The sequence below is a fragment of the Natator depressus genome, chromosome 3, assembly GCF_965152275.1.
Source record: "Natator depressus isolate rNatDep1 chromosome 3, rNatDep2.hap1, whole genome shotgun sequence".
Taxonomy (NCBI): Eukaryota; Metazoa; Chordata; order Testudines; family Cheloniidae; genus Natator; species Natator depressus.
Window position 1 is genome coordinate 207,373,693 of NC_134236.1, and position 14,672 is coordinate 207,388,364.

Below are 14,672 nucleotides of genomic sequence, written 5' to 3' on the forward strand. Positions count from 1 at the left end.
AGTAGTACATCTGGAAACTTACCCCACAGAAATGAGACCTAAATATATTACCAGAATGAAATCTTTGTTAAGCATGGATTAGGGACATATGGATTTATAAATAGAACAGTATTATTTAAAAATTGTGGATAAATGAAAGAAATGAAAAATCAGTTTTATAAGTTATACCTGAAGGAATGAGCTATCATAATCTCTGTACAAACCAACTCCCTTCTTATGTGGTCTTTCTGTACGTTCAATATCAGAATCCAGGCTGTAGTCTGAACTGTCATCACTGGAGGGGGAATTATGCTGAAAGAGAAAACCAATGTTACTTCTATAATGTTCTTATACAAAGGACTGTATATATTAATTAGTATATAATATAAAAATATTAGCTCATGATATCAAATCAGACTATCTACTATCTCTCCCTGCTTTCAGGGGCAACCTAGAAAGGTGTATGGTTTATTGCCACTAATCCTCTTCCTTGGCTTGACAGAAGATGAGGGGTCAGATTTGATCATGCTTGGTAAGGATCTCTAGGCAGAGCTAAATCCAATAAAATGCCCTTGAATCTCCCCCATGATTTTTAGGGGGCTGGAGTGCTGCATTCTACAAGGGCTGCCAGAAGAGCTGAAGCAGCTTCTCCACTCTTCAAGGTGGGAGGACTGCAGGGGTACTTCTTCTCAGTGCTGCTGCTGCTGCTTGAACAGTCTGTACTTTTTCTGGCTTCCTGATCTCTCATTGAGGATGAATCCTTTCCATGGAGAACCCTCTGTTGTCAGAGCTGCTCCTGCCTCCTGGAGGAGGGTGGATTGTGGGGTGAGATGAACTTAAACTGCAGATCAGACCAGGGTGCTTAGATCAATGAAGGAGGGTCTTCCTTGTGTTTCTTCCCTGTACCAATGCCTTTCCTAAGGGCAGGGGCAGGACCGAGACTGCAACTGAATTATAACCACCCCTTTATTCTGGGGGCTGCAGCTGCTGCCCTCGAATGAGGCTGCTGGACTCTGAGGTAGTAATCCATTTGGGTAGTTCCAGAATTCCCTCCTACTCTAGAGAGGCTGAATCCCTGGCAGGAGGAGGGGAAATGTTCTTCACAGAGCTTCCTCCCTATAAGGGATTTCTGAGGGGACACTCTTCCCTAACTTTTCCTTTTGAGTCTAAGCTGCCCCTACACTTGAGGCAGAAATGTCTGGTAATGCTAGGATGATTCTGACCCTTGCTCCTTCTCAGCCATTTTGGAAACCTGGTAAGGAGGTTGGGAGCACATGGGAAGGGGAAGGTACTGGGTCCTCTGCTGCTTATGGGATTGAAAGTCCCAAACTGTCAGTGCCTCACATGTGCGGCTGTGGCAACTGATCACTACACCTTCTTATAAGTGTCTGAGGTCTGCTTCTTTGTCCCCTAAGAAGGTTATTATTACAGGAAAAGAATGTGTCCTCCATCTGCTGGAGACTAACAGAAATCTGAGTTATGGCTAGAACCTTATATGTGAGGGATATGACAACACAAGACAGCATTCCCTCTTCATGTGCTGACCTGTATGTGTTTAGACTGATTTAGAAGACTAAAGAGAGAATTTATTTTGTTTGAGCAGCCCTATCAAAGATTTCTAATAACTGGCTTCAGAATCTCTGGTTTCATTTCTAAATTCAGCTTCTTGTCCTAACGGTTAATGATACAATACTGAAAACAATTGATGCCTTAGTCTGCAGAGAGCCTGAAATAATAACTCCAAGTCGTGCAATCTATCCTATTAATTTCAATCAGGGTACTGTGGAATCTGGAATTGCACAACCATGGCATCTAGCATTTTCCAAGAGGCCGTGTAATTCAGAATTATCATCATCAAATTCATCATCCTGCTGTAGACAGGTGCCTCACATTTTGTTTTCTCTCTCTACCCAGCTGGGACTTATCTGCAAATGCCCCTCTCTCCAGTTTCCTTCGCACAAAAGCAGTTAAATGGGACTACAGTGCATGCTAACTACACTGTTCCATGAAGCCAGGCAGTAGAGTCAGGGAGACATTGCTGGAGTCCTGCTTGTAGGCAGGGAATGGGGACAGCTAAAATCATTCTTGTGGTACTTCTCTGATCCCTCTCCAATTTATCAACATCCTTCTTAAATTGTGGACACCAGAACTGGACACAGTATTCCACCAGCATCCACACCACTACCAATACAGAGGTAAAATAACCTCTACTGCTACTTGAGATTTCCCTGTTTATGCATCCCTGGATCACATTTAGTTATTAGGTTGCAAAATCAAGCACCTGAAAGTTAGGAAATGACAGATTTACAGTTGCCTATGCAAACTTAACTCTGCCCCCCCATGCATCCCACCTGTGAAATGTAGTGGGGTCCTGCGGAAAAAATAGCGTATGATTGTGTAATTAAAAACTGAATAATACTGCATATTGTATAAGGAGGCAGAACTAAGTTTACACAGGCAACTGTAAGTCTGGCATTTTCCAACTTTCAAGTGCTTGACTTTTCAAACTACATAACTTTTGTTTAACATACAAAGAAGTATGTGGTTTCCTAGTTGTTGTTTAAAGGGGAAAAAAACAAGTTCTATTATACACATTTGCAGCAGAAGAAGGCTATTTTATCGCAGACGGGTGAGGGTGATATGCTTCTTGTGCCCTGTGCTGGGTGTAGGTAGTGGTCAGGGAAGGCCTGCTTTGTAGTTTTAGTCCTGTTTTTTAAACACAAATAGAATTTGTGTCTTTCAGATCTTGTATAACTTTATAATTAAAACCAAATTTACTTTATTCTTCAGAGTCCTGAAATTCTTCTGCTAAATGAAGCAAAAAGGTAAGGAATAAAATAAAGTGAGGCTGGGAAATGCTATCTTATAGTTATAAGCAGGAGAGTTGGAGTCAGAAAATCTAGGCTCTGTTTCCAGCTCTGCTCCTGTCTCTGAATGACCTCGAGCAAGTCATTTAACCCCCTTCTCCACCTCTATTAAATGGGTATATTTTCCAACCTTTTATACTCTGATGATTACACCAGATTAAGTGCAAAGTACAGTCAATGCCATATCACTTATTAAATAAAATATAACTCCTACGATATCTTTGTAATTTACATAGATAATAAAACATTACGCAATCTCAAATGTTCCCATCTCTAGCTTATGAAAATATTAATAAGTCCTGAGCGGATAGGCATGATTACACTGCCTCCACTTGTTTCTGTGTTATTCAGTGTTAAATTGCAGTGGTATGTGGATGTAATATGCATATTCAGGGATGCCTGCACTAGACGTTTTCACTAAAGATTTCCCACCATTGCTACCACTGGTTCAGCGGCACTAGTGGTAGCAAGCATGGGAGCTCTAGTGTGAAATCCTGGTCCCGCTGAAGTCAGCCAGGATTTCGCCCCTAAGGCTCCAGGCAGCAGCCAACATTTAATCACCACGTCAACTAACTCTGCTCACAATGAGTTTTTATGCCAAGATATGGGAGAGCTTCTGCCCTATGTGGTGCCTCCAGAGGAGAGATGGGACACTGGGTCCCCATGTGCTAGGTCCAGAATGTGTGGTTAAAGGCAGTGTGTGGGAGAAGCAGAGCCCAGCCCAGTTCCACCACAATCTTCTGCAACAGCTGCACTGACAGCTTCCAGGCCCAGTGCATGCTGCGGCTCTGGCTGCTGGTGGCCTACTTTTTAGAATATTTGTTTTCAGTTATTATTTTGGAATGCTGCCAAAGTTTACCTACTATGCACAACCAACAGAAGAAAAATGGAGATTTTTAACAATTTATAACTCACCTAAACCTGAACAGGGACTAATATAGTAGTAACATAATGAAAGTGAACTACCTGAAATACTTCTATTCATAATTTGGAGTTTATAAAAAGCTAGCTGCTGAGTTTCTGAAACTGTGATTTTTGCAGTGCAGTAGCCAGAGAAATTGTTGATTTTACCATCTCTTGTCCTGGACAAATTCACGGTCACTGAAGTCAGTGGAGTTACACTTGTTTATATAAAGAGTGAATACAACCCAACATTTTAAATCACAATTTCATGATAAACATTTTTTGAGGGGCCTTTCATACAGTGGCTCAATTTTTTCTATCATTCATATAGTGTCCAAAGAAGTGCTAGGTGCTGAGGGAAAAAACAACTTTCAGATATGTTGTCCAATTTCCTGGATGAGAAAAAGTAAACTGTGCAGGTACAGTAATCATATCCAATATTTTGGTTTGCATTTTCTAACCTTATGTTTATCCCGTCTTCTCCTTTTTGATTTTTTCTTCTCCTTTTCTTTTTTGCGTTTCTTTCGTGATTTTCTATGTGCTTTTTCATTTTTCTGTTTATCTTCCCCTTTTGCATCCTGTTCTTCCTGAACTTCTTCAAATCCTGCATCATCTATTTCACCATCTTCTAACTCACCATCTTCCCTGTATGGGAAAGGTATGATTTAGATTAAATATGAATTTCCTAAATTAAAGGCATGTAGTACAAAACTGCTCATTTGCCCATTTTCAACAAAAGCCAATAAAGAATTTTTTTCTTTTTACTACCAAGTCTCTCTCTTTCCTTCAACTAAATGTATTAAACAATAAATCTTTAAACATTCACCCAAGGAGTTACGATGGTTTTTTCCCATAGTTTAAATAGTGTATGCAAATCATAAATTACTTCTGGTACTGAGGCCAAGACCAGTTTATATACAAATAAAAATTATAATAAATTTTAAACCACTCATAACTAAGGTCCTCTCTACATTAGAAATACAGCCACATCAGGTCACTAGCAACTTCAAAGTGTGTCCTAACTTCATTACAGTTTCGATTTGTAGTGTACAATGGGTCTTTAACTACTTTTCATAACCAGGCTAAAGCCTTGGTTGGACCACAGCTTTCACCAGATCATCAAAGAGAGTTAAGGTCCAGTTTACATTACAAACTATAATAATGTTTTCCACTGAATTACAGAACAACAGTATTACTACTAGGAGCCCTAATTGTGTTGTGTATGTAGCATAGACAGGGCATAAATTAAATATGAGTCAGGCTCTTAGAAAGCTGAGTAGTAAGTGAGACTGTACAATAAACGTGGAAGTGCTTCCACCCTTATAAAACACTACACTTCATTATGAATGAATTTTCTTCATTTTAGGAACAAAATTTATCATAAAACTGAGATTGGGCCCATAACAGTAGCAAATTTTCAATGCTTACCCCATGTGAAAAATCCCCCTTAAGAAAAAGGAACTGTTTCACAAGTAAGGATTATAGGAACTTTCCCTATAACTCTGATGTTAAAGCAGCAATTCAAAGAAGCAAGCTGGTTTTAACAGTCCTAAACAAAGCAACTAAAGGTGGACTAATTTCATACATTCCACTATATTAACTATCTAGGTTAGAAAAAGAAAACTACTGTGACATAAAAACTGAAGAACTGCCATACTGGGTCAGACCAATGGGCAGTATAAGCCAGGATGAGCAGGGATGCAAAACCATGCTCTGAAGCATCCCTAGCCACTGTTTGCCAAAAGCTGGGAATGGGCAACAGGGGATGGATCACTTGATGATTCCCTGTTCTGTACATTCCCTCTGGGGCACCTGGCATTGGCCACTGTCGGACAGGATACTGGGCTAGATGGACAATTGGTCTGATCCAGTATGGCCATTCTTATGTAGTAGCCGTTCTTCATCAGTGGCCAGCACCAAAGCTTCAGGGAGAATGTACAGAACAGGATAATTATGGAGCGATCCACCCCATTTTCTCCTCCTGGCATCTGTACTGTGGGAAAGGGTAAATAACTCTTCTCTGTTCACTTTTTCCACACCATTCATGATTTTATAGACTTCTATCATATTTCCCCTTAATCATCTCTTGTCAGACGAATAGCCCTAATCTTTAGTCTCTCCTCATATAAAAGCCATTCCATACCCGTGACCATGTTTGTTCCCCTTCTCTGAACCTTTTCCAGTTCCACTATATCCTTTTTGAGATGGGGCAACCAGAACTGGATGCAGTATTCAAGAGCACACCGTGGGTTAATATAGTGGCACTATAGTATTTTCTATCCTTTTCCTAATAGTTCCTAACATTCTGTGAGCCTTTTTGACTATTGCTGCGCATTGAGCTGAAGTTTTCAGAGAACGAGCCCTGATGACTGACTCAAGATCTCTTTCTTGAGTGGTAGCAGCTCATTTAGAATCAGTCATTTTATATATGCAGTTGGGATTATTTTTTCCCAACATGCACTACTTTGCACTTATCAACATGGAATTTCATCTGCCATTTTGTTGCCGAGTCACCCAGTCTAGTGAGACCCCTTTGTAAAGCTTTGCAGGCAGCTTTGGCCTAACTTTAATAATTTTGCATCATCTCTAAATTTTGCCACTTCATTGTCCACTCCCTTTTCCAGATTAATGAATATGTTGAACAGCATAGAGCCTAGTACAGACCCTGGGAGAACTCCACTATTTACCTCTCTCCACTGTGAAAACCGGCCAATTATCCTTACCCTTTATTTATCATCTTTTAACCAGTTACTGATCCATGAAGAGGATCTTCCCTCTTATCTCACAACTACATAGTTTTCTTAAGAGCCCTTGGTGAGGGATCTTGTCAAAAAACTTTCTGAAAGTCCAAGTACACTGGATCACCTTTGTCCACGTTTGTTGCTCCCCTCAAAATAGTCTAACAGATTGCTAAAGCATGCTTTCCCTTTACAAAACCCAGATTGACTCTTCCCCAACAAATCATGTTTATTTATGTTTGATAATTTTGTTCTTTACTACGTTTATACGAATTTATCCAATACTGAAGTTAGATTCACCAGCCTGTAATTGCCAGGATCGCCCCTGGAGCCCCTTTAAAAAACTGGTGTTACATTAGCTACGTTCCCATCACCTGATACGGAGGCTTATTTCAGTGATAGGTTACATACTAGTTAGTAGTTCTGCAATTTCATACCTGAGTTCCTTCAGAACTCTTGGATGAATACCATTTGGTTCTGGTGACTTATTAGTGTTTAGTTTATCAATTTGTTCTAAAACCTCTTCTATTGACACATCAACATGGGACAGTACTTCAGGTCAGCCACGCCAAAAGAATAGCTCTGATGGATCTCCCCCACCTCTCTGCTGTGAAGATTGATGCAAAGAATTCATTTAGCTTCTCTGCAATGACCTTGTGTTCCCTGAGTACTCATTTAACACCATGGCTGTCTCTAGTGGCCCCATGGCATGTTTGGCAGGCTTCCTGCTTCTCATATACTTAAAAAAAAATTACTGTTAGCAACTTGCTAAAGATGCAAGAACTATCTAAATAAACTCAAACTTTGTAGGCCATCTATGCTACTGACTTGGTAATTCCAACTACTGGAAATTTATTCTGTGTGTGCATTTCTATGATCATATACCAAATAAATTAACAGGTATGTTAGTGGTGAACATTATACACAGCCAAATTACAATAGGTAGAAAAGAAAGAGCTTCTTTGCTGAAGCAGCAAACTATATATGAAGTTATAAATCTGTTTTGAATCAAAACACAGAATGTATTGATTGCTACTGTATAAACTAGGTCATGCACATCATTTTGTGGTTGTGTAAAAACCTGGCTGCTTTTCCTCCCCCCAAAAAACCCCTAATTTAGTGGTTCTTTTCAGGTTTTATCAAGGGTTGTGGGTTGTTTTTTTTTAAATGTGTCACTCTTCAATACTTTCACAAGCTATATTTGAAAACTGTTTGACCCCAGAAACATCAAACGGTAATTTCAATCTGTGAATGAAAAAGGACAAGTTACTTACCTTCTAGTAACTGAATTTTTTCAAGATGCATGGTCCTTATGGGTATTCACTGTCAGTGCACATGTGCTCTGGGTGTCTGTACCACCTTGTGCTCCCAAGTGAGGGCAGAAAGGGTGGTGTGAACTAACCGCCTTTCCAGTTCTGACTCTACCATGAATCACATGATGAGCTGAGCACAGGGGAAGAAGGGCAGGTTGTGAATACCCATACAGACCACACATTTCAAAAAAGTCCAGTTCCTAAAAGGTAAGTAACCTTCCTTTCTTGTTTCAGAGATTCCTTTCTTGAGTGCTGGTTCCCAGGGCTATTCATTGTGACTTCCAAGCAGTGCTTGTTGAAGAGGAGAATGAAAGTAAATATGCTGTACTACAGAGTGGAGGACCACTAAGCCCGAAGGAGGCATCCCCAGCCAAAGCCTGAACCAGATAGTAAAGTGTGGTGAAAGTATGAATGAAGCCCTAATTGGCTGCTCTGCATATCTTTGTTATACTAAGCCCTAACAGTTTGAGGAGGGGTTTTTATAAGATCCTAGCAAAGGAGGATGCAGGAGGAAATCTACTTATCTTTTGGCAATACAGTAGTAATTAACAACCCTGGAGGCTTTCAAAAGGGTGCTGTTTTGTGCAGGTCGAAGGCTAGAGCCTGGTGCATGCCTAGGGAATAGAATTTTGCCTCCTCCATGCTGTGGTGAGGTTTAGGGTAAAACAGCAGAAGGCGAATAGTTCGGTTAAAGTGAAACTCACAAGGCACTTTAGGTATGCATTTTGGATACAGTTGAAAAGAAACCTTGTCCTTGTGAAAAATTGTATACATAAAAGCTACAAGCTCCCGTATCCTTGTAGCAGAGGTAACAGCTGTAAAGAAGTCAACTTTCAAAGAAAAGTGCAGGAGGGAACAGGAGACCTAGGGTACACACGGTGGTCTTGTGAGGGCAAAAAGGATGAGGGCTAGATCCCAGATCGGGACCAGTTTTGAGACTGGAGGGAACGTTTTCATAATGCCCTTTAGTAACTTTGCAGTAGTGGGATGGGTAAAGACTAAACACACCTCCACTGGGGGGTGGAAAGCATTGATGGCTGCAAAATATCCCCATAGGGAGCTGAGAGACAAGCCCAACATCTTCATTGAGAGAAGATACCGCAGCATGAGGAGGGTTCCTGATGCTATAGGAGGTAAGTGGTGCTGCTGACACCAAGGAGAATTGTTTCCATTTAGCGGCACCACATTTCTGCGTCAAGGATCTCCTGCTGTTATTCAGGATGGAGTAAACTCTCTGAGAGCATGCTCTCGTCTTTATGAAAATTGACCATCCAAAAACCATGCTACCTGATGCAGAAAAGGTAGGTTGGGATGGCTCATCCTGCCCTTGTTCTGGGACAGCACGCCCGATAATGGTTGTAGGTGAATTCATAAATGGGAAGCTGGCTGTAGGATGGTGGTGAACCAAAAATGCCCTGGCCAGCATGCTGCTATCAGGATTACTGTCACTCTGTAGAGCTTGATCTTCCTAAGCATGCAAAGAAACAGGAAAATGGGAGGGAAGGTGTCTATCAGTGGATCTGACCATTACACCAGGAAGGCATCCGCTCCGGAACGGAGGCCATGGGTGGCTGGGAGCAGCATGCTAGTCAGTTCTTTTCCACTAGGTTGCAAAAAGATCCCAAGACAGGAACATCGCTGCTAAAAGATATGCTGTACTATTGACGAGTGGAGTTCCCACTCATGATCTGTGTGGAAAAGCCTGGTGAAGATGTCTGCCAGGGAATTCGTTACCCATGGAATGCAAACAGTTGAAAAGGTGATGTAGTGCTGAGAGGTGTTCTGGTGCCTAATGCACCAATTCCAGAGGTGGACCACTTCTCTGCAGAGTGGGATAGATCTTGCTCCTCCCTGCTTGTTTATATAGTAGACGGTGGTCAAACTGACCTGAATGTGTGTGGACTGAATGATGGGTAAAAACATCTTGCATGCTTTGTGAACTGCTAGGAACTCAAATAGGTTGATATGTAGCTTGGACTGCTGTGTGGGAGCCTAGTGCTGTGGGCTGTCTGGTTGTGATGCGCTCCCCATCCCAGTAAGGAAACATGTGGTAAGTGTCTTTGCAGATGGTACGAGAACGAAGGGGACTTGTATTTCAAGAAGTCAGATTTTGACATCAGTGCTTGGTAATGCACTATTTGGAATGCTAAACTGGCCAAAAAAAAGAAGTCTTCCTTCCAAAGAGGTCTAACCAGTTGGCACCTTTGTCCAGCAGAGTGGGCTTGGGCTCCACTCTGTGACATCTTGGGCTTAGGGATGGAAAACAAAAATTTTGCTCCTTTGGGAGGAATGAAGTAACATTTCTCAGTCATCTTTGGGGTTGGGGCACATACAGCAGGTGTGTGCCAAACCACTTTAGTAGGTTCCATAATGGTCTCATTAATCAGGAGTGCTACTTTAGAGGCAGCCATAGCTAACAAAATGTCCGGAGCTTGTGGGTTGGATCCTGAACCTCCTTTAGCAGAATCTGGATAAAGTCCACAATTCTCCTGAGAAGGTTCTAGTATCACTCAAAATCATCTGGAGGTTTGGGAAAGGATAGTGATACTGCCTCATCTGGAGAGGACAGAGAAAGTGCCACTGGCAGATCCAGAGGTTTTGGGAGTACCAGCTGTTCCTGTGGAGATTGCGGTTCTTCACCCCATGGTGGCCACAGCTGGGTGTATTATACAGAGAACTTGTACTCAGCGGCTTGAAAGTATAGGTCCCAGGGGCCCCAGTAAGATCAATGAGTAGAATCGTAAGAGTATGGAGGTGGAACTCACAGTAGGTACCATTGGTCAGTAGGCCAGAAATGCTGTTGGTGAGGATATGAGAGCAAGAGAATGGATCTGGAAGTCCTGTCTGAACTGATAGTTCTCAGTTAGGTAGCTGGGGGGGACTGTTGGTACTAGCTCATTCTTGTCTGATGAAAAAGAGTCCTCAAGATCCAATGATGCGGCTGAAGGTGCCATGGGATCTGATCCCTACCGACCAGTAACGGGAGCAGCTGGGTGGCACAGTGACTAAGCCTGACCCGCCACTACATGGCTGGGCTGCAGTACCAGCAAATGCCAAGTGGATGACACTGGGACTTCCTGCAGCAGGATCAGTTCTGAGAAAACTGGAAATTTCAGGTCATATAGATAGGCCCTCCAGAAGAGCAGACTGAGGTCCTACCTAAGATAACCTGTGCAAGGGCAGTAATGTCAAACAGAGGGAGAACAATTCCTTCTGCCATGCAGATGCTACCACCATCCTTTCAGTGCATGGTTTTGGAGCACTGGGAGCTCCCAGTATCATCTGCTCCTCCTCCTTCCTGTGAGCTCCAGGAGCAACCATTCTGGGGCATGGAGTTTCAGGTGGCAAGAAGAACTTCTTTTCAGAGGAAACCGGTCCCTCTTCTTGTGGGGGTGTTTGCCCTTGTCTTCTTTGTATTTCTGCTTCATGAAGTGCCTATGCGTCCTTGAGGACTTTGATCTGTTAGGTCTGGACTCTGGAGGGACACTGTCTGGGATGGGTGAATGTGCAGCAGGAGGGCCCAGGATCCAAATGGGGCCTCATGAAGAGCTCCATAAGGTGTGTCTGGAGTCAGAATTCACGAGATTGCCATGCTTTCCTCCCACATACAGGCAGATGCTGTATTTTGAAAGGATGTGAGATTCTTTGAGGAAATACAGGCAGGTTTTGTATGGGTTGTATGGAAGACCCGGGGCAGGCCAGGCAAGGCTTGAAGCCTGGAATATTGGGCATAATAAGTGCCTGAAATGGTAGGGGAGCTGGGGGTCCCCCCAATCACCAACTAATTAAGTAGCACTAAAAAACGAAACTATCCAAACGTAACAACTGTTTACAGACTTGAAGAAGCAGAATGCTAAAGAGCAGAAATGGACACAGGAGGTTCCATCCCAGACCACGAGAGGTAGAAAAAGAACTGGAGAGGCAGTCCATCCGTATGAATTAGGCCCTTACTTGGGAGCATGAGGAGGTGCAGGCATGGACCAACAGGAACTGCTACAGAAGTATTACTGGTCCAGGGCACAGTGAATAACTATGGGGACCTGGACTTGGAAAAGAACGAACTATTCACAAAAAATGAAAGTCATGAAAATATCAAGGTACTTGTTATGCCTATAAGAAAATATAAGATAGTTAGAGATAAGAAAGTTAGAGAACTTCCCCAAAAGCTAGAGGACGGGTGAAGACACTGGTGATTTCAGAGAAGTGTCTGGCTGGATCATTTATCAGTGGTTCTTGAGAAAAGTGTGTGTGTTTGTGAGAGTGAGAGAGAGAGAGCGCGCGCAAGTTCTGAACTGTTAAGGGACTTGATGTGCTAGATTCTAGAAACTTTTGGGAGGTGGGTACAGTTCTATATGAAGCTGGCTATTTCATCTTGTTTTTAGTCTTCACAGTGCTGAATTCAGTAAGTGGTGGTTTCTCAACTGTAGTAAAGGTGAAAGCTGCTAATCAATACTGCAAATGGAGTGATATCAAACTTCACTGTATGAATTTCTGACTCAACATGCCCTAAATTGGAGCAGCAGGAAACAAATGATTTAATAGACAATTAACATAAATAATTCTCCAAAATATAAGCAACTCTCTCAAAACGTACAGTAGCAAGATGCAAATGGTTTATGCTTATCTCAAACAGTGCAGAAAAATCAGACTCTTCACGATCAAATGAACCACTAAATGAGACTTTGTTCACTGAAGTGCATTAATGAGTCTGATGACCCTGTAGGCAAGACATTTTTAATGCTACTAATGCCACTGAAACATCAAAGATAGTACAATTCAAATCCCAGTTGCAGGCATTCTAGCAGTTCCTCAACATTCTCTTTATTCAACCTACTGGGGGTGGCGGCCACGGTAATTTTGGTTCCGAGAAGCTGTAAATTCCTACAATCTGATTAATGCAACACTCTTTTTTGTTCTGATGGGGGGAGGGAGGGATGTCAGCCTGTTCGGGAACCTTGTGGTCAGTTACAATGGAAACAAATATGGAAGAACACAGCAAAACTTGATGGGGATGACTTTCACATACCAACACTATGTTATGCAGTGGGGATACTCACGCTACCTTTTCCACAACAGACAGAGATGATTTCAGCTTTACATGTTCTCCAAAAGTCTATGTCCTCAGTTAAGGAAAAAGTTGAGTCTGTCAGGGAAAATAATCAACCATAGACTCTAGCCATTTTTTGTCATTGTCCACGTGAGTTATGTGGACTCAGATGACCACCAAAGAAAAAGAAGCAGGAAGTGAAATGTCCAGGCTCTCAAAATGTTTAATGAAAAAGAACTCCCAAACAGAAAGAGAGACAGCACAAACCAGAAAACTAGATGAGAGCTCATAATTTTCTATTTCTAGGTTCTTTTTCAAGTCACCTAAAACTGATACAACCAAGACCCTTTTTAGCTACAGGATACCTATGTGCAAATCTTGAAAGGGACGACATTGGCAACACCATACATGAAGTCTTAACTAATACTAAAGACAAACTCAGAATCCTTAAAGCAGCTGAAATAGCAGGTGACATCATTTATCGAAGCAACAAAAAGAAATAACGTTTCATTCCCTGTAATTTTTAATGTTTCATTATAGAGGGCATAGAGTGGGCTGGACACTATTCATGGGTTGGACCTGCTCATTCCACCACCATGGAAGCTTTTTCCCTCCCCTCCCCCTTTGATTTCAAAAACCCTCTGCTGTACTGCTACAACACTGCTATAAAGAATGGAAATGAAACAAACAGTGAGCCCTCCACTACAGGACTAAGAAAATGAGGTTGAAGTGTTATAGTTCCACTTGGAGTCTCTCTTGCCCACCAGCCAGGAAGAAATGGGTAAGGCCGATACTAGGAATCTTGGGGACAGTGGACTGAACATAGTAGGTATGTCTACACAGCCAGCAGCAGCAAACCTCCCAGCCCAGGTCAACAGACTTGGGTTTGAGGAGCTTGTGATAGTGCTCTAAAAACAGCTGTGTAGACAGCACTCTGAAGTTGAAGTTTGGGCTGGAGCTTGACCTCTGAAGCCCACCCCCCATCCCTAGGCTTCAGAGCTGAGCTGCAACTTCACAGCACTTCTACAAAGCTATTTTTAGAGTATTAGCAATAAGTCCCACATCTGTAAACTCAGGCTCGGAGGCTTGCTTCTGTGGACTATGTAGCTGTATCCCTAAGTACCTACAGCATAATTTCCTATGAAGGCCAGGATGTCTCTAACAAACAATATGAACATATTTAGGCTCAGGTTTATGAATCAGGTCAACAAGTCTTCCAAGTCTTGTATGTTCTTGGTAAGGAAGACTTCTGATATTTTAATACAAAGTTGACAAATTCTCAATAATCAGGTTGTTGAAGGAGCAGATTCTGAGGCTGACTGGGGAAATGGCGGGGAAGGTGAACATGGTTGGCGAAAAACTAGAAGCTTCCAAATATAGTAGACTGCCATCTTTATAAGTCTACAAAACTGAGATCTATGAAACAAACAGATTATATCTGATTACAGACGATCAGTCTTATCTTCTCAAATAAGAGGAAACTGAGGTAAGTCAATACATGAGTGTGACACAGCATGGCCAGACGGCGGCAGGAGAGTGTTAGAAGGGAGCCTTATTCCCTGTAGAGGGAAGAAAGTTTGCTATAGATTAATTAAAGCACCTGAAGCCAGTCACCTGATAAACCCCCCCCCTGCTTCAATCAGACAAGAGGAGGAGTTGAAGCAGAGTGGATTGGTGTTGGAGCAAAGAGCAGTTTGGAGGGAAGCAGAGGAGAGTTTGGAGAAGTGCTGCGGTGGGCTAAGACGACCAAGGCCCTAGGTAAAGGGACACCTGGTTTGTGCAAAGGGAGAGCAGGAAGCCCCACAAGCTGAAGGGCAGGAGAGGG

The 14,672-nt window shown here is 42.3% G+C and overlaps 1 protein-coding gene across 7 annotated transcripts in view; it reads right to left on the minus strand.

Moving 5' to 3' along the window:
• The window catches only part of ZC3H6 (zinc finger CCCH-type containing 6), a 73,867-nt gene that overhangs the window by 29,626 nt on the left and 29,569 nt on the right, over window positions 1–14,672 (minus strand). For all 7 annotated transcript variants that reach the window (XM_074949817.1, XM_074949822.1, XM_074949815.1 and 4 more), the window contains 2 exons: window positions 4,211–4,394; window positions 169–291 (listed from right to left, as the gene is read on the minus strand). In XM_074949817.1, the coding sequence (XP_074805918.1) occupies window positions 169–291; window positions 4,211–4,394 (307 nt within the window). The remainder of the gene's footprint in view (window positions 1–168; window positions 292–4,210; window positions 4,395–14,672) is intronic.